The sequence below is a fragment of the Bubalus kerabau genome, chromosome 1, assembly GCF_029407905.1.
Source record: "Bubalus kerabau isolate K-KA32 ecotype Philippines breed swamp buffalo chromosome 1, PCC_UOA_SB_1v2, whole genome shotgun sequence".
NCBI classification, from domain to species: Eukaryota; Metazoa; Chordata; class Mammalia; order Artiodactyla; family Bovidae; genus Bubalus; species Bubalus kerabau.
This window is the reverse complement of record NC_073624.1, coordinates 183,330,463-183,350,130: the sequence shown is the minus strand read 5'-3', so window position 1 is coordinate 183,350,130 and position 19,668 is coordinate 183,330,463. Positions and strand designations below refer to the sequence as shown.

General features: G+C 45.9%; 1 protein-coding gene across 3 annotated transcripts in view; it reads left to right on the top strand.

The window, feature by feature from the left end:
* The window catches only part of DNMT1 (DNA methyltransferase 1), a 77,661-nt gene that overhangs the window by 41,756 nt on the left and 16,237 nt on the right, over positions 1 to 19,668 (top strand). For 2 of the 3 annotated variants that reach the window (XM_055544295.1, XM_055544279.1), the window contains 19 exons: positions 475 to 511; positions 1,170 to 1,277; positions 1,472 to 1,691; positions 2,753 to 2,828; positions 4,110 to 4,185; positions 7,100 to 7,134; positions 7,529 to 7,610; positions 9,086 to 9,120; positions 10,048 to 10,135; positions 11,830 to 11,864; positions 12,353 to 12,434; positions 13,624 to 13,662; positions 14,426 to 14,460; positions 14,905 to 14,950; positions 15,047 to 15,127; positions 15,203 to 15,312; positions 18,291 to 18,409; positions 18,743 to 18,835; positions 19,301 to 19,452. In XM_055544295.1, coding sequence (XP_055400270.1) covers positions 475 to 511; positions 1,170 to 1,277; positions 1,472 to 1,691; positions 2,753 to 2,828; positions 4,110 to 4,185; positions 7,100 to 7,134; positions 7,529 to 7,610; positions 9,086 to 9,120; positions 10,048 to 10,135; positions 11,830 to 11,864; positions 12,353 to 12,434; positions 13,624 to 13,662; positions 14,426 to 14,460; positions 14,905 to 14,950; positions 15,047 to 15,127; positions 15,203 to 15,312; positions 18,291 to 18,409; positions 18,743 to 18,835; positions 19,301 to 19,452 — 1,549 coding nt within the window. The remainder of the gene's footprint in view (positions 1 to 474; positions 512 to 1,169; positions 1,278 to 1,471; positions 1,692 to 2,752; positions 2,829 to 4,109; positions 4,186 to 7,099; positions 7,135 to 7,528; positions 7,611 to 9,085; positions 9,121 to 10,047; positions 10,136 to 11,829; positions 11,865 to 12,352; positions 12,435 to 13,623; positions 13,663 to 14,425; positions 14,461 to 14,904; positions 14,951 to 15,046; positions 15,128 to 15,202; positions 15,313 to 18,290; positions 18,410 to 18,742; positions 18,836 to 19,300; positions 19,453 to 19,668) is intronic. The other variant, XM_055544288.1, reaches the window with a different exon arrangement.

Genomic DNA, 19,668 nt, shown 5'->3' with positions numbered 1-19,668 from the left:
GAGGAAGACCACCTGTTGGTCACTTAACTTGGGAGGGACCCCAACTATGCTTCCACTTTCCCAGTGCCTTTTTTTTTTCTTTTTAATCTTAATTTTTGACTGCACTGTTCAACATGTGGGATCTTAGTTCCCCGACCAGGGGTCAAACCTGTGCTCCCTGCATTGGGAGTGCAGGCTCTTAACCACTGGACCGCCAGTGTCTTTAAAATAACATTGTTATAGAGTGCCTGTATTATCCCTTTCCACTATCAGAAAAACACCCTGCAAAAAGGGAAGCTCACTTAGATTGCAAATGACTTCTTAATGTGTATGTAGGCACTTGCAGTGGGGCATTCTACACATTGAGCGGGGGGAACCATTGTATTTTCTAATATCCGTGTTGAAGTTATTTCCAAAGTTCTTTAAACTGTGGTATTATAGATGAACAGTGTTGCTTAACAAGCGTTTTCTTTCTTCCCTTTTTTCTTCCCCTAGGCTCAAAGATTTGGAAAGAGATAGTTTGACAGAAAAGGTAAGGTCATCTCCACCTTAACAAAATCTACTATCAGATGTGACTGTCTGATAGACTATGTAGCTCAAAGTGGAATTGGCTCTCTTTTCCTTAAACTCTTAAGGATAACTTGGATGTTTTTGTCTAATGTGCTATATTAATAGGCTGTTATCAGTTAGCTTTTGGTAACTCATCAAGTTTCCCAATCTAGGTTCCCTATCAGCAAGTCTAGATTATAACTTGCCCTGGTCACACTGTTTTTTTCAGAATCAGTTTTGTTCTACTATACCATTATGTGTCTGTTTCACTTCCTAATCTTCCCATTTTTCACCACCCTGTACATGGTGTGATATGATCTTTTTTTTTTTTTTTAATATTTATTTGGCTGCACCAGGTTTTAGTTGTGGCACGTGAAATCTAGTTCCCTGGCCGGGGATCGAACCTGGGTCCCCTGCATTGGGAGTGTGGAGTCTTAGCCACTGGACCACTAGGGAAGTCCCTCTTAAAAAAATAAAAATAATAAGTAATATGATCTTAATGGAAATGTCACGAACATGTCTTGACTCAGCGTTGCCTGCCTTTCAGTCATTGTTATGTGGCCAGCAGCGTAACTGTGCCTTAGTCCATTAGTTCATAGTTTCAGAGTGTGGGGACTTCTAAACATATATCCTTCCCTTAGGAATGTGTGAAGGAGAAACTGAATCTCTTGCACGAATTTCTGCAGACAGAAATAAAGAATCAGTTATGTGATTTGGAAACCAAATTGCATAAAGAAGAATTATCTGAGGTAAGTCTTCAGGGTCCTGGCGTCTGGAAGACTTGGCGTCCCGGGTAACTGGTCTGTGACCAGGGAGGCCGAATAATCCCAACTCCCCATGTCACCTGATAGTTATATAAAGGGAACACATGTGTTTCCTTATTATTCTCTCATTGCCACTTGTTTACATTCACTGCTACTCAAATTATCCTTTCCTGCTGTAGGAGGGCTACCTGGCTAAAGTCAAATCCCTTTTAAATAAAGATTTGTCCTTGGAGAACGGAGCTCATGCTTTCAGTCGGGAAGCGAATGGATGTCTAGAGAACGGGAGCCAGACAAGTGGTGAGGATTGCAGAGTGCTAATGGCAGAGAAAGGCAAGCCCCCCAAACCTGTCTCCAGACTTTACACACCCAGGAGAAGCAAGTCTGATGGAGAAACAAAGTGTAAGAGCATTCGACTCATTTGACCTTGTTGGAGTATGGTATCACCAAAGGGGAGGACAGTTAGACTTGGCGCCATAGGTTCATCCCACCCCCTCCCCTGGGCATCAGTTCTTTCTTGTGTATCCATCTGCTGCTAAGTCACGTCAGTCGTGTCCGACTCTGTGCGACCCCATAGACGGCAGCCCACCAGGCTCCCCCGTCCCTGGGATTCTCCAGGCAAGAACACTGGAGTGGGTTGCCATTTCCTTCTCCAATGCATGCAAGTAAAAAGTGAAAGTGAAGTCGCTCAGTCGTGTCCAACTCTCAGCAACTCCATGGACTGAAGCCCACCAGGCTCCTCCATCCATGGGATTTTCCAGACAAGAGTACTGGAATGGGGTGCCATTGCCTTCTCCTGTGTATCCATATATGTATATATTTTTGGCCACACTACTCGGCTTGTGGGATCATAGTTCAGGGATCATACCTGGGCCCATGGCAGTGCAAGTGCCCAGTCTTAACCACTGGACCGCCGAGGAATTCCCCCTTGTGTATACTTCTAACTAGCTTCGATGTAGACTAGAAATTTTTGTCTTTGACCAAGTTTGAGAGCATTAGATCTCCAAACATCGTTGAATTTGAGGTATAAAGTAACAGGATCTACTGATACTTAGAACTAAGTTATATGCCTGTTTAAGCTAAACATATATTCTTAGACTCCTTCCCTGTTTGTAGTCAGAGTAACTCTTCTGAAATTTTTAAAAGAATAAGAGCATGGGACTTGAGCTCAGGTCAGGCTTTTGACCACTTCACCTTCTGATGATGTAAGCAAAGGTTCTGTTTCCTTGTCTGTGTCAGGGTTGGGCCTGTCATATAAGAAGTTGTGTTAAAATGGTTCAGCAAACTGGCAGGTGCTAATTTGGTGAGTTTTATCAAGATGGTGGTTGCTGAAAATAAGAAGAGGAGGATTCTTAATCCTCAGAAGCTGGTCTCTGCAGCAGCCTGGTAATTCTGAAGAACTGTACCTTTGCTGTGAACTTTTTTATTCTTAGTGACTTTTTTGTTTCTTTTTCTTTAAACAGCTGAAGTCTCTTCTAGCCCCAGGATTACAAGGAAGACTACCAGGCAGACCACCATCACATCTCATTTCACACGGGGGTCAGTATATAATGAATGGACAAGCCCCTTTTTTAGGGGCCAACTGTTTTTGGTAAAACACATATAGAATTAGTAGGATGTAATTTAGTGATTCTGACTTCCACATTGCCTGGGTTTTCACTTTGGTATTTTGTTATCAGACACTCATGAACAGCATTTTTGAAGACCTCATCCATTTTACTGTTAATGTTGTTCAGTTGCTAAGTCCTGTCCGACTCTTTGCGACCCCATGGAGTGCTACACAGCAGGCTTCCCTGTTCTTCACTATCTCCCAGAGTTTATTCAAACTCATGACAGTCGAGTTGGTGATGCCCTCCAACTATCTCATTCTCTCGCCCCCTTCTACTCCTGCCCTCAGTCTTTCTGGGAAGCTTCAAATATGCATACACAAATCACCAAGAGTAGTAAAATGAACCCCTTGTATATGGCCCAGTGACAGCAGTTAACAGCTCCTGGTGATCGTTTCATCTACAGCCCCATGTGCTCCAACTGAATTATTCCAAATGAATTACAACTCCATACACACCACATCCCCCCAATTGGGTTACTTTGAAACAAGTCAGACATGTCATCTTATCCATAAATACTGTATTTCTAGATGACAGGGTCTTCCTCTGACAAGTTTTAATTCATATTTTGCTATAGTTGCTAACATTTAGGAAACAGTCTTTTTATGAAGACAAAACAGAACTATAATTTCATGCCTCATAAAGTATAATAGCTCCTGACTACCAGGTATACAGCAGTGTTCACACTTGCACATATGTTAACAGAGTTTGGTTGACTTCTTCCTTAATCCTTTTAAGATTCCTTATTTTCTTGCCATTTATTTAAAGAAACTTGGTTTTGTTTTAGCTTCTGGATCCGGCTGACCTCATCATTAGTGGCGGTTAATGTGTTCACTTGTCTCTGGTTTTCTATAAACTGGTAGCTAGGTCTAGAGGCTTGTTCAGATTCCAGCTTTATTTTCTGAAACTTCATTGACGAACTGGGGCTGTCCATCAGAAGCATGTCACGTCTTTTTGGTGATGTTAGCAGCTGTTGATCAAAGTCTAGATCCATGATTTTGTAAGGTTTGCAAAATGGTGGTATTCTAAACCTGTCATTTGAAGAAACGTTAAACTTTAACATCCTGACAATGAGGGCGTCTCCTTGGAGGGAAGGGGGAGTCCATGCCCTGAATCTTCCCACACAGAGGGAGGAATGTATCAGTAAGTTGCTTCGTGGCCACTGGGTCTAGGGTTGGGCTGAGCTAACAGTTGGCTTTACTGTGTGTGACAGCCCTGCCAAACGGAAACCCGAGGAAGAACCTGAAAAAGTGAAGTCAGACGATTCTCTTGATGAAGAAAAAGACCAGGTGGGGCTCGCGTTTAAGTTTCTTAACTCTGCCTTATTTTGGTACGTTTTCCGTTAACTGTGAATTTACGCTTGGTCTGTCTATGGACCAGAAGTGACTAAGAAGGTGTTAGAACGTATCCCTGGACCCCGGGCAGTACAAAGTGTATCATGATGAGACCCGAGGGCTTAGCAGGTCCATAGCTTGAGTCTGCTCTCTCCTGTCTACTTTCCTGCCTCTCCACCTGGCAAGATGAGATGTTCAGACCAGCAGAGGTGATGTGTTTAAAGCATTTGCTTCTGACATCAGATAAGCTCCTTTCCCACATCTAATTTTTCAATAAGAGCAGAATTGTCATGTTATTATGTGCATTGTAATAATGCTGCTTAGACTTTTTAGGTTGGAAAACTGGTGGCTTGCCAAAGGCCTCTGGGAAGACAATGCCTCTGGCGCTGTCCCATGTGGCTTAAGGGGCAAATCTAGGTGATACCAGCTGGCCACATGCTGTCTGTTTCAGTTCTGCCACAGGATTGGCTGTGTAATTTGGGAAGTCTGTAGGCTTTCGGGTGGGTAGTAAATGCCTGTTACCTGCTGAAGATGAATATCTGTGGTTTGTTCTAAGGCTGGATGTCTCAGCCAAGGCTTTGACTTTTGGGGGCAAATAAACCTTTGCTGTAGGGGTCAGTCCTGTACATCGTAGAGTGTTTAGCAAGGTCCCGACCCCTACTCACTAGATGCCAGTAACATTCCTTCTGTCTCCCAGTTGTGACAACCAAAATCACTTTTGGTCTCTCCCAGATGTCTCAGAGGGGCAAAATTGCCCTAGGTGAGAAGTATTGAGCCCGGTATCACTGAGGTAGACTTGATAAGACACGCTCATTCTTCTGTCTTATTCTTGAAAATTATATGCGACCGTTCATGACCCTTATTCAGGTGTCTATAGTTAGGTTTAGCCAGAGCACCCACTCACGGTGGGAAACCGAGACAGGGTACACGTCTTGTCTAAGCCATGTGGCCAAGTCCCTTGCCCCCTAGGAGAACATGTTGTGGGCAAGCTGGCTCTTGTAATATTGATAAGACTTTAAAAAAAACAAAACAACACATGTACCAGTTTAAGTTGTTTTTTTTCCCCTTTCTAACATCTTGGAGGGCTTACATAGCCTTTTCTTTTTGCTTTTAAAGAAATTAACCAGGGTGTTCTTTCCCAAGTAGGAAGCTGTTTCACTGGTGGTGTGTGTGAGGCCTTGCGAACTTCAAGGATGAACCCCTGTAGGAATAGGGTTTATTCCAACATGCTAGAGTCCTAGTGCACCAAACCAGTGATATCAGATGGTATTGGTTGAATAAGTCAAATAAGGTCAAAACCTTATACTTCAGCCAGTTTAAAGTGTCTTTTTTTTTTTTTTTTTTTTAAATTTATTTATTTGTTTATTTGGCTGCATTGGGTCTTAGTTGTGGCCCGCGGGCTTAGTTGCTTCACGGTGTATGGGATCTTAGTTCCCTGACCAAGGATTGAACCCTGCGTTAAAAGGCGGATTCTTTACTGCTGGACCACCAGGGAAGTCCCCCAGTTTAAAGTTTTGCGATCTTACTATGTTTTTTTTTTTTAAAACAAGTATTACCTACACTTGATAAAACAGTACAAAGGAGTACTATTGGGTACAAAGGAGTGGTACTCCCACCCTTCTGTCCATCCCTCTCCCGCCCCTCCCTCCTGTCTTTCCTTCTAGAGGCGAGCATTTGTCAGTCTCTAATATATTGTTTTGGATTGTATGTCTATACATAGTACTGTATTATATTAATATATAATCTGTATTAGGGTTCTCCAGAGAAATAGAGTCAATGATTTCTGTATATAAAGAGATTTATTTTAAGCAGCTGATTCACACAATGTCAGACTGGCAGGTCTAAAATATGCATGATGGGCCAATAGGCTGCAGACGCAGGGAAGTGTTGATGTTGTAGCTCAAGTCTGAAAGCAATTTGCAGTCAGAATTTTATATATAATACACACACACATAGATTAACTCCATATAATATATTATGGAGGGGTTCTGTGTAATTTACCCAACTTTCTCCAGTGGTAACATCTCAACTATAATACAACCGTAAAACCAGGGAATGGACATTGGTATAATCTACAGACTTTGTTCACTCTGCATGCATAGTCAGATGTATGTGTGTGTGGATTCTTGTAATCTCCACCTCAAACAAGATATCTGCTTCATCACCACAATATTTTTATCCTGTTTAAATACATAACTACAGATATCCTGGAAATGGCAAGTCTTGTGAACTTAGGGAAGCAGTGTCCTGGCTGTTCGTCGAAGAGCTGGTGTCCAGTTTAGGTTGTCATCATCACTTCCTGATGGGAATCCCAAATTACTGGGTTGATTTTTTTTTGCTAACATTAACAAATCCCTGACATGAGGTGGATCTTTGACTTCATGTAGCATCACTAGACAACCTCTAGTTGTGCGGACGTGTGCTGGGTCAACTCCTGGGCCTCTCCTTTGTTTTGAGGCTGGTGGGACCTCAACACCAGAGTAACAGTTGCCCACATCTTCCCCAAACCCAGATTACCCCCAACCCCTGTTTATAACCATGCATGCATGCATGCTAAGTTGCTTCAAATGTGTCTGACTCTTTGTGACCCTCTGGACCGTAGCCCTCCAGGCTCCTCTGTTCATGGAATTCTCCAGGCAAGAATACTGGAGTAGGTTGCCATGCCCTCCTGCAGGAGATTTTCCTGACCCAGGGATCGAACCCATATTTCTTGTCTCCTGCATTGGCAGGCAAGTTCTTTACCACCAGCAACACCTGGGAAGCCTGTATTTAACCATATCAAATGTATTTACTTAACACTTTGACTCGTGCTTTTGGTTTTGATCTTCTTTTGAAATAAATATTCTTCTCGTCCCTTCTCTCCACATAGGAGGAAAAGAGACGTCGAGTTACATCCAGAGAACGGTAAGAGTTTATACCTTTTTATTCTGTGTAATTTGTAATCTTGACTCCTGAAATTACTTTTCTGAAATGTTTTAAAAGGAAGAACTAGCGAGTTGCCAGGGTGATCATAGATAGCTTAAGGACGCTGAGTTTGCAGCCAGATTATTAACCTTGTGATCCAGGTTGAATTCTCTTGCAAAGAGTGAATTGGGGTGGGGGGCAACTGGCAGTTACCAGAAGTAGGTCTAAAGGTTGTATTGAATATTAAATGTTAACGTAATATGTACTTTTCAGGGCTACTGAGATGAAGATTGGCTTTTGGTGGTCGGGGGGAGGAAGGAAGCCCTTTTGAAAACTGCTTCCAGGGGAGGAGTCTCTGAAAGTCATCCTTAGGGTGTGTTATCTTGCTTGATAGAGTTGCTGGGCTGCTCCCTGCAGAAGAACCAGGAAGAGTAAGACCAGGAACACACATGGAAGAAGAAGGAAGAGATGATAAAGTAAAGCCTGGTCACCTCCGTGTTTGTCACTTCCACCTGAATCAGAGTCCCCATTGGTTCTAGGAAGAGGGATCAGGGCGTGGAGAGCATGTAGGAACAGAATGACTTTCACTAATGATCACAGTGACCTTGACTTTAGCAAAAATGCTCTTCAAACTCCTCTTTCTGCTGCTTCTCTATGTGGAAGGTGTGTTTATGTGGTTCTGGTGACAGTAAACCACTGATAGGCCTAGAAGTCACCTGGACCTCTGCTACTTGATCAGTTAGTCACACAGCTTTAGCCTCTCCCCTCGCCTGCACATCTTGGTTGCTCATGAGGTCTTGGTGGAGATCTCACTTTCAGACACACAAGGTGCTAAAGTGCTATAGCATCATCCAGGATTAAAGCTGCATTCTTAACTGAGATCAGACCAGTCCTTTCCCCAGACTTGTGGCTCCTTTGTAAAATCAGGGTGGGCTTAAGGTTCTGCAAAATACAGATGTACCACCAAATCCCACCCCAGGAGCTTGGGAGGGTAGAAGAAGGAATTGGGGGTCTGAAAGTGGGAGCTTTTCCATGAGACAGCGCTGCCCCATGCAGTAAAAGGCTGACATTGGTTGGTCCCAGGTGGTGGAACAATCTCAGATCCCCAAAAGTTTTATGACCACACTGATGAGAATTTTCTTAGCAACTCCCATGGGTGGTGTGTGTCCTTGAGAGCCTGTTAAAAAATGGGTGTCTGTTATTTTGTCCTAATGCGGAATCAACCAAGATGCATGATAATTCTTGAACCATTTGGTACTTGAAGCTAGCCTTTAATTGATCACTTCCCTACCCTGATCCTAGTTAAAGTTAGCAGCAGTTACAGTTGGGACATATGTTAAATCGTTTGAGAACAAGCGGTTCCAGTAGACTGGCTCAAATCCTCCAAAGAAGGATTTAGGGCTGACTGAAATCCCTTGTCTATGGCCAGACTCCCGGGATCCCCTCTTGCAGTAGCAGAGTCTGCCATGTGTTTTTTCTGTTTACATCACCAACCTGTGATCTCCTCACAAAGTGTGAGGGGTTCCTGAGGCTGAATTCTGGAGAGGTGCATTTAGCTCTCTAAATTCAAACTCAAAATGATTTGTTGTCCATGTTTGAGATGGAGCTCTTATTCCGATTGGTCATACTACTTCATTCCTTTATTTAGATTCTCATTTGATAAAGTTATCAAGGAGATTGTCAACACTTAATCCTGACAAGTAACAGTAATTTTGCCCGCAAATCCATCTTAAACAGCAGAATCTAAGAGTTCTTTAACTTCCTGCCTACCTACCCCACCAAAAAAAAAGTGCTATCTGAAAAGAAGAGACTCCTTCTTACCAGCTAGACTATAGGATCAATTTAGGTATTTTATTTCCATAAAGCTCTTTAATAGAAATATTAGAATCAAACGGGGGGAAATTAACTAGTCTTTTTTTTTTTTTTTTGCCTCCCTGTCCCATCCACTTAGGAAGAAAAGAGACTCAGAAGTCAAACCAAAGAACCGTAAGTACAGTTAACATGCCTTTTGTGCTTTGTGAAATTTACTTCCAAAATTAAGTGTTCTAGTAAAAATTATGGATTGGACAGGGCATTAAGTTCATACGTGTAATGTGTGGGTAACTTCTGTTCTTGGAAGGTCAGGCAGCCACAGTGTAGGCTGAGGTCAACTGAGATTTACCTGACCTTGACTGCTGGCCTGTCCTTAGTGGTCTGTCCTTACTGGTGTTCATACAGGAAGCAGTTTGTTAGGTGGTGTTTAAAGAGCGTTGAGCAGCTCTGTCTCTTGCCTGTAGCTGTGAAGATGCTGTGTGACAAATTGCCCCAGAGCTCAGCGGCTCAGGACAGTAGGCACTTTTTGAGCTTATATGTTTGCGGCTCAGTGGCCATTGACTGATCTTGGCCAGGCAGACCTGCTTCAGCCCTAGGACTAGGCCAGCTGGGGCGTGCGCTCAGCAGTGGCAGTGTGTGAGGGCGGCAGTGGAAAGCAGCCTCTGACATGCAATGGACTGAAGCAGGTATTGACTGGGCCTGAGTCTGGGGCGGGCAGAACTCCTGAGCCAAGTGCCTGGGCCCTGGTGGAAGGAGGGAAAGACTTCTCAGATGTCACCTCAGCCCACTAGCAAACCTGCACAGGAATCTACCACAGGCAGGATTCCCATCAGGTTATCAGGGATCAGGGGAGCCCTTTTGTCTCTTGTTTTTAAACTGCGGCGTGTCTCAGCAACACATGAAGTGTTGGTGGCACTTCTGAGATCATAAGTTCTGAAGTACCAAAGCCCTCTTGGGTTTCTTGCAATGAAAACTTGCCCTTCAGATGAGAAAAATCATCCATGCTCTCTGACTTGGGGGAGGGAACCGTGTAAACCCTCACTGTGGCTTCTTGAAACAGTGATGGGCTCCCTTAGCTGACTGTGTTTTCTTCTGTGACAGGACACCTAAACAGAAAGCTAAGGAGGAGCCAGACAGAGATGTGAGGCCTGGAGGAGCTCAGGCTGAAATGAATGAAGGAGAAGACAAAGTAAAGACTGACTCGTATCACTTATCTCTAACCGATCCTTGTGTTCCCAGTTGGTTGGGAGAAATGGCATGGGTTAGGGCTGTGCGTTGAAATCCAGCCCTACCTGCCCTGGGATGGTTTTGGGCAGGTGACCTGCCCCTCCTTGTCGGGGTTGGCAGCTGTCGCTGCATGTTAGTGCCTGATACGTAGTGAACGTTCAGTTGTCTATTTATGGTAATGGTGGCAAGGGCCTGTGTGTGCCTGGACTAAGATGTGTGTGGAACCAGCTTCTCTTCATAGCCTCTGGCCTGAGAAGGCTTGACGTGTCACCCCAGATACACGTGTCATCATGCTTGTGCTGCTTTATCGACCAGTCTCCTGAGTTCTGAGTCTAGCTCCTCGCGTTCCCGCCAGCTTCCACAGTTCAGCTTAGTTAACATATTTAAACCCTAAAATATTGTTCACTGACCCAGGGGTGGGCCTGTATAGAAACCTCAGATGGTGAGGTTATCCACAGGGTTGTAAACTCCAGGGGACTGGGCTACATCTGCTGGGGGTCACAGCACAGGGATCTTATTAAGCTCCTTAGCAATTTGCTCTAAGAAAAGCCAAACCAGGATGGTCCCAAGATTGTCTCTGGTTTTCTGTGAGATCCAGGGAGCAGAGCCTGAGGTCAGACTTCCTGGGTCCTGAGTGTTCTCGCTTCCAGTGGGCACCCTTGCTTGTTCTGTGGCACGTGATCTTTGGGTGTGTCACCTCCAGCTTGTTCTGTCTAACATCTTATTGTCTCATCTTTTCTGATTACTCGTGATCTTAATCATCAGCACTTGCCTGGGATCCCTTCAGGTCTAGAGATATCTCAGCGGTGGTGTCAGACCATCCGTTTTCCTCAGACAGCAGCTGGCAGGAGCTTCAGACCCCACAGCCAGCGCTCTTATCTCATGGCAGAAAAGGACAAAAGGACCAAAAGTTTGACTTTGTCTAGTTTTTTTTTTTTTTTTTAATTATTGACTTAATCGGTGTGTATACTTCTTTATAAAGGTCAGCAGCATATCAGAAAGATAGTCTTTGTATGTGGGCTCAGCTGTGTTTAATGAGTTGGTGACCAAGTTGGGAATCCCTACTTCTGTCTCTTTCCCATACTGGATTCCAAAGTTGAGCGTTGTCACCTACTTCCCCACTCCTGTCCCAGTGCCTGTTTGTATGACATCTTCACTCCTGACCAAATGACAGATGCAGCTATAGACATTTGGACTGACATAAGCAAAATGGCTCTAACAGTCCCTTTTGCTTTGAGCTATCCCAGGACAGGGGTGTGTAAATTGTGGTCCACAGGCCAAAGTTGGCCCTCTGCCTGTTTTCATAAAGTTTTATTGCAACACGGCCATGCCATTTCGCTTATGTAATGTTTCTGGCTATTCTTGTGCTGCAGTGGTACAGTTGAGGAGCTGTGATGCAAGTCTGTGGCTTGGAAACCTGAAAATGTCTGTTTTTTGGCCCTTTACAGGAAATCTACCAACTCTTGTTTGTAGGCGTTAGGGAACTGAGTTAAAATTTTTGAAGCCTCATCTCTAGCCTGTAGACCTGCCTAGATTTTCCAATTCTCTTGTCCCACGGTGCTGCAATCATTAACTGATACTTTGGGGTTTTGTCTCACTCTTGCTCAAATTAATTTTCCCCCCTTTATTTCTCTACCCACACGTTTCCCCTCTCAGGATGAAAAGAGGCACAGAAGTCAACCCAAAGATCTGTAAGTGGTTAAAATGCTTGTGCTTTTGTGCTGTGCTTTGTGTAGTTTAAATTACCAAAATAGCTATTGGAGATCTGTGATGTAGATGTTTACAGGGAATTGCTTGTGCTATTGGAAGACTGGCTCAGTTTGGGTGGGGCTGGATGAGAAATCCCTGTGGGCCCCATCCTGCCTGTCGCCCTTTGCCTTGTGGGTAGCACTCCCATCACCGCACTGCCACGTGTCTTAGTTCCAGTGTCTCGTCAGGCCCCACGTCTGAGGGTCACATGGGGCGTCCGCAGGCCTCTTTTCAGGATCACGTGTTAGTGACGCACCTTTGGAGCCACTGTGACAAGGGGACTTTCTTTTGGATGGGAAGAAAGTGTCTGTTCACCAGATCTGTTCTGAATATTTTGCTTTTCTATAGGGAGGCATTAGTTTGTCATTTTTTATGTGAATTGGCAGTACAGGTTTTAAGCTGACATTTGGCTTATTTGTTTATCCAATAGAGCTAGCAAACGGAGACCAGAAGAGAAAGAACCTGAAAGAGTAAAGCCACAAGTTTCTGATGAGAAAGATGAAGATGAAAAGGTAAGCTCTTGTTTTTTCAATTCTACTGTATTTCATAACATCCCATTGGTTGGAATATCTTAAAGTGATTTATAAACAATTTTCCTCATGGAAACTTTCAGACGTACCCTAGAGTAGGCAGAAAAGGGTAGCAAACCCTCATATTCTCATCAGCCTTCATCAGTTATCAACCCATGACTGGGCATGTTTTACCCAAGCCTCAGTTATTCTCCTTGCCCTCCCTCACTCTGGTAAACAGATCCCAGACATATTACTGAAATATTAACAGAAGTGCTTCTATAAGGTGCTTCCTTCTAAAAAGGAAAGGAGTCTCTTAAACATCATCACAGGGACTTCCCTGGTGGTCCAGTGGTTAAGACTTTACCTTCCAATGCAGGGGGTGCAGGTTCAGTTCCTGGTTGGGGAGCTAAGACCCCACACGCCTCGTAGCCAAAAAAACCAAAATATGGAACAGAAGCAATGTTGTAACCAATTCAATAAAGACTGTAAAAATGACCCACATCAAAAAATATTAAAATTAAATAAACATCACCACAATACCATTTTCCTAACACCACAGTATCAAAGTCCAATCTCTGTTCAGATTTCTCTGAGGTCTGCATTGTGTGTTTTGCTGTTTGAGTCAGAACCCCAGCTAAGTCTGTACGATATGCTTACTTGCTATTTGTCTTCCCTGTGTCATCTACAGTGCCACCCCATCCTCTTACTTGCAGTTGGTGTAAGTAGCCAGCTGACGCATAGCATTAGTGGGTTCTCAGGTTTGACATCTTCCCAGAGCCCTGTCCCCTGTAGACCACTAGTTAGGCTCAGAGGCTGGACCAGAGGCATGTCTCTTGTTTCCCAGAGGACTTCTAAGGTGGTGCTGTGTGCTTCCTGTTACATCCCACCAGAGGCATGGTTATCTTTGTAAGGCTTCAGGACTCATCCCTGAACCCAGGTGCCCTCAGCCTGCTCCATCCATTATAAAGTTCCCCTCAGCTTTTCACCTTTTCATCTGTTTTTAACAATCATTGCTTAAATCCATTATTTCACTGGGAGTTGCAGAGTGATAGTTCTAGCATTCCTTCATTTACTCAAAATAATTCTAGAAATAAGTTTTCTCTTATTAGTCACCAGGGGTGGGGATGGTACCATAACCAAATACGACAGTCTGAGTGACTTAACCAACAGACGTTTATTTTTCTTACAGTTCTGGAGAATACAGTTCACATATCAAAGTACCAGCAGGGTTAGTTTCTGGAAAAGTCTTTCTTCCTGACGTGTGGACGGATGCCTTCTTGCTGGGTCCTTACATGACCTGTCCCTGTGCAAGCACGTAGGGAGGAGAGCGCTCTGGTGTCCTATTGGATTAGGTCTCTCCCACTTACGACCTCACATAACCACGGTCACTTCCTTAAAAGCCTCATCTCTAAACACAGCCACATTTGAGGTTAGGGCTTCAACATAAGAATTGGGTTGGGGAGCAAGGACAAAACTCAGTCCATAGCGCCCCATATCAATTATATACTTACTGAGGTATCACTTAATATAGGAGAGCTAATTTTTGTCAGGCTTCCCTGGTGGCTCAGGGATAAAGAATCCACCTGCTAATGCGGGTTCTGTACCTGAGTGGGGAAGATCCCCTAGAGGAGGAAATGGCAACCCACTCTGGTATTCTTGCCTGGGAAATCCCATGGACAGAGAAGCCTGGTGGGCTGTAGTTCCATGGGGTCACAAAAGAATCAGACATGACTTGGTGACTAAACAACAAAAGTTTTTGTCTTTTTTTAAAAAACTAGTCTCTTATGAGTCTTTTAAGGAAGTCTGGTTATAATAATTTTGTTTATAAGACTAGACACTGGAGGTGGCTTGGGTCTCACTGGTTTTCTGACTGCCTTCCTGCCTCTGACTAGGTTTTGTGATAACCATGTACATAAAATTCTTTAACTTTGCAACATAGTCTGGATGGAAAAGACTTTTTTACCCTTCACTCTTCTGTTTTCTCTACTTAGGAGGAGAAGAGACGCAGAACTACATACAGAGAACTGTAAGAACTTATTTTTTGTCTTTCTACCAAGCAGATCATAATACTAAACAGTTGTCTGAGAAAGAAAGAAAAAGGGGCGTTTAGTGATCCCCTGGAGAAGGAAATGGCAACCCACTCCAGTATTCTTGCCTGGAAAATCCCATGGACAGAGGAGCCTGGTGGGCTACAGTCCACCGGGTAGCAAAGGGTCCAACACGACTGAGCGACTTCACTTTGACTTTCAGTGACTTCCTGGAGCAGCCTTAGCTTTGCGTGTGATGGATAGTGAGCGCAGGACTGAGGCATGCCAGTTCTGCTGTGTGAGGCAGGTCCCCTCTGCATGGTAAAGACACACTTGCCCCTTATGCAGCAGCTGGCACTCATCTGTGTCTGGATCCAGTATAACTTTGACAGATTCTGACATGTCGTGTAATGACTAAAACAAACCTTCTGCTTTGTTCCCAGAACCGAGAAGAAAATGACTCGAACCAAAATAGCAGTAGTGTCCAAGGTAAATGTACACCTGGGAAGAAAAGCCGTTGTGTGACGCTAAGGGACTGGCTTAGGCCTGGCTCTCTGAGCGCCATCTGTGTTCTTGTCCCCACAGACCAATCCTCCGAAGTGCACTGAGTGCTTACAGTACCTGGACGACCCTGAGCTGAGATACGAGCAGCACCCTCCCGATGCGGTAAGTTCCAGCTCTGTCTTCAGCCGTATAGTTACCGTCTCCTGTGTCTTGGCTCACTGGTCCAATGTCTCTCAGGTGGAAGAGATACAGATACTGACCAACGAGAGGTTGTCCATCTTTGATGCCAACGAATCTGGCTTTGAGAGTTACGAGGATTTGCCCCAGCACAAACTAACCTGCTTCAGGTAACTGATAGGTTTTGTGTGTTTTTTCTTTTTTTTAAATCCTGCTGGATCTTTTTATTTATTTGGCTGTGCTAGGTCTTTGTTACTACACGGGTTTTTCTCTAGTTGTGGCGAGCAGGGGCTACTCTCTAGTTGCAGTGTGCAGGCTTCTCGTTTCGGTGACTTCTCTTGTTGTGGTGCACAGGCTCAGTTGCTCTGTGGCATGTGGGGTCTTCCCAGACCAGGGATCGAACCCGTGTCCCCTGCATTGGCAGGGGGATTCTTTACCACTAAGTCACCAAAGAAGCGCAGGTAACTAATATACTTACGTAACAAGGCATTTTCTTAAAAACACCTGAGTTCTTAATATCCTAGTAAAGTTTTCAACACCTGATCTGCAACATTTCTTAAGCTGCTAACACTTCAGGGCCACCAAGCTGGTAGATGACTGGTAGGTCTTTGGTTGTTAAAGCTATTCCTGTTAGATCTTGAGTAGGTAAACATCCTTGCGAAAATCAGTTATTTTGCTGTGTCAAGTCTTAGTTGTGGCTTGCAAATCTTTAGTTCTGGCATGTGGGATCTAGTTACCTGAAGAATTGAACCTGGGCCCCCTGCATTGGGGAGCATGGAGTCTTCTTAGCCACTGGACCACCAGGGAAGGCCCTTGAGTCAGTAAATATCCTAAAGCTCATTCATTCCACTGAGGGCCAGCTATGTGCAGTGGGTATTATAGATACAGCACTTCAGGCCCCTGGTTTCATGGAAGCAGAACAAGTTGTGCCTGTGGGTAGCGACACTGTGATGGATGTGAAAAGCATGGGGAGCAGAGAGAGTGGGTGGGAGAAAGTTGTTCAGAATGGAGGGGAAGGGACTTGAGCAAAGACCTCAGCTTAAGAACAAGCCAAGGAGATAGTGAGGGAAAGACATCCAGGAGGAGGGAACAGCAGGTGGAGGCTGGGAGGGGGGCATGTGGGCTGTGGAAGACTAGGTAAGAGGCTGTGTGGCTGGAGTGGAGGGGCCGGTGGGGTGAATGGTAGGGGATGTGGCCGGGGAACAGGGACCCAGGGCTGGGGCTGGATCCTGCGGGGCTCTTCAGGCCGAGGCAATGATGCTGGGGTCTTCTTGGTGTAGGTAGTGGAGTTTGGACTGCGTTTGGGGTTCAGACAAGCCTGTGATTGAGCAGAGTCCCCCTCCTCTCTAGCCTCCTTCGTTCTGCTCTCTCCTGCTCACTGGAGGTGCTTCCCTTTGCTTCTCTCTGTGAAATAGCTTGGCTCCAGCTCATGTCTCCTTTCAGGCCTCGGGACGTGCTTTTCCTCTCCCTGGACAAGAAAAGAGTAGGGGCGGCTGGATCGCCTGTTACAAGGCGTTAGGTGGAATCATCTCGAGATAGTCTTTCTGACATTCCTGCCCCACAGTGGGCTGGGCACTCTAGGAAACCCCAGTGTGTTTCTTCACAGTGCTCTGTATGCTCGCTGCGGTTGGGTGTGTCTCTCCCTCTCCACGAGCAGGTGCCTGATCCGTACTGGGACGCTGTCTACTCCCCGGCCACTCCCCGGCTCAAACCTCTGCCTGACAGCACCAGTGAAGCGTGCTGTTAGCATTGCTGATGTTCACGGCCTTGTGCTTCCCTGTGGCGCTGCTGGGGCAGAGGCTCGCGAGAGCCGGGGGCTGGGGCCACTGTAATCAGGAGTGTCAGCGCTTGGGGTCTCTGGGTGGCTCCTCAAGAACAGGTCTGCCCCAGACTCCTTCCTGTGGGTTGGGAAATAAGAACACACGTCCCATGAATGGCATGCCTTTGAGCATCAGGCCGTTGAAGCCAGACCACCTGGGTTAGCTGGGGACTCTGTTTACCTCTGGTCCTTGGGCTGAAGGTGGCAGGTGGAAACGAGCCCCTTCTGCACACTAGTGGGCCCTGCCCCGGCCTGGGACTCGGCACTTCTCCCTGATGTCACCTCTCCTGACGGAGCACGAGGACAGTCTGTCAGGCTGGGCCCTGGATCCTCCCCTTCTGTGAGTCCACTGTGTCCTGCCCTCTGTGGGTATGTGTCCATCCTTCCCACGGCTTCAGGTCCTAATGGCAGAACTGTGACCCATGTCTGTCTGCTATGCTTGGTGGAAGAGCTCCACTCAAGTGCTCATGTGTTCATTTTTTTTAATTTGGTAAGATTCCAAGATGAGAATTTCTTGGCATCCAGGGGCCTAAGCGGTGGGACTGTGGCGGGGGATACTCTCAGACCTGCATAGCACCTCTGGCCTTGAGGCCAGCACAGGCAGGTCCGTAAGCAGAACCCACCCCAGTCCCATCCTGTTTTCTCAAATTCAGCGTCCTGCTCAATGATGCACAGTCTCCTAGTGTCATGGAGCGTCTCTAGGCGGTGGATGTTCTTGAACTTGAGGCTTCACCCCCCAGAGGGAGGTGGAAGTCCCTCCTTCTCATGTCCTCAATGCGCCTCGCCTCTTATGATGTGTAACACGCATTATTTTAATCTTTTTGAGATGAAAGTCATAACGCAAACTAACATATAAAATAGTGTGAAGCAGTAAATCCAGAAAAACAAAGCAGATCAGGAATTGCCGGGATGGTGTCAAGAGGGGGGAAGGAGTGACAGCTCAGTGGGTGTGAGGTTTCATTTTCAGCAACAAGAACGTTTTGGAGCTAGAGGGAGCGGCGGCCCAAGTCTGGGTAGGATGTATTGGAGCAGCCAGTGCGTCTCCACAAGCCACTCCCCAAGGGAGGGCGCGCCAGGGGCTCCCCTATGAGGTTTCCCACTGTCGGTCTTGCTGACCTCTCCACATTCCCTTCTCATACTCTTACTCTTGGTACCCAGGTGGGCGAATCAGAAGCTATGGGGTGAAAGAGCACTGTACTGACCCAGGGTTCTGGCAGCCAGAGAGATAGTGGAGTCTGGGGACCACACCTCATCTCCCCATGTCTGAGCTTGACTCTGTACTCCTGCCTGCCTTGGTCTCCTGGTAAATGGCCTCTGTCCCCCGTCTAGCGTGTACTGTAAACGCGGTCACCTTTGCCCGATCGACACCGGCCTCATTGAGAAAGATGTCGAGCTCCTCTTTTCTGGTTCAGCAAAGCCGATATACGAGGATGACCCATCTCCCGAAGGTAAGGGGAATGTTCAGTCAGTTTGTAAACAGTCAGTTTGTAAACCGAACAGAGTGTGGGCTGTGAGCAGCTACAAGCAGTCTCGCTCTGATGGCTCCAGTAAGGCTGCCCGGCTCACCTGATCAGAGGTGTGGGCTCAGGTGGGGACTCAGTGCCACTGAACCTGCTTGGGTTTTTGAGGCATATTCTTTTAGTCATGTCCAACTCTGCAACCCCATGGACTGTAGCCTGTCAAGGCTCCTCTGTCCATGGGATTTTCCAGGCAAGAAGACTGGAGTGAGTTGCCATTTCTTAGTCTACTTCATTTCAAGAAACCTTTTTCTCCTCTTTTAGGTGGTATTAATGGCAAAAATTTTGGCCCCATAAACGAATGGTGGATTGCTGGTTTTGATGGAGGTGAAAAGGCTCTTCTTGGCTTTAGCACCTGTAAGTATGTGGCCAACTGTGGACTGTTTTGGAATCTGAAAGATGCTTCTGTCTTCCATGGGGCTTGGTTGGGCTCTGGGAAGTCTCAGGCTCCCATGACCGGGCTTGGCTGGGCTCTGGAAAGTCTCAGGCTCTCGTGGCTGTGTGGGAAGCATGTCAGGCTTGATTGGGATGGCTTCTCATACTAGTTATAACTGACCCTGGAACTGACCTTACAGCTGAAACCCAGACCAAATTCCAAAAGCCAGAATCGAGCTAGAGGAAAGCCACTTGGCCAGTCTGTTCTCTGGTTGGCTCCGACAGGCCCCTTCTGAATGAGTTAACCCTGACCGTGCCTCTTAGGTTTTGACGTTTGAGTGTGGAATGACCCTGCCTGCTCCATAAGCCTCGTAGCCTCATCCCTGCCCTTTGGCTCCTGCTGCTGCCGTCAGGCTCACACTGCTCTTGTCCGTCTATCCACTCCAGCATTTGCCGAGTATATCTTGATGGATCCCAGCCCAGAGTACGCACCACTATTCAGCGTGATGCAGGAGAAGATCTACATAAGTAAGATAGTGGTTGAGTTCCTGCAGAGCAACCCTGACTCCACCTACGAAGACCTGATCAATAAGATTGAGGTAAGAGGCTTAGGTCTTTCATTATCTGGGATTCACAGATTGTTTACATGTGATGTTGTTCATTCACTGATTTGGGTCCAACTCTTGGTGACCCCATGGCCTGCAGCCCTCCAGGCTTCTCTGTCCATGAGATTTCCTGGGAAAGGATACTGGCAGGCGGGTTCTTTACCACCGAGCCACGTGGGAAGTCCCATTTACATGTGATACAGATAAGAA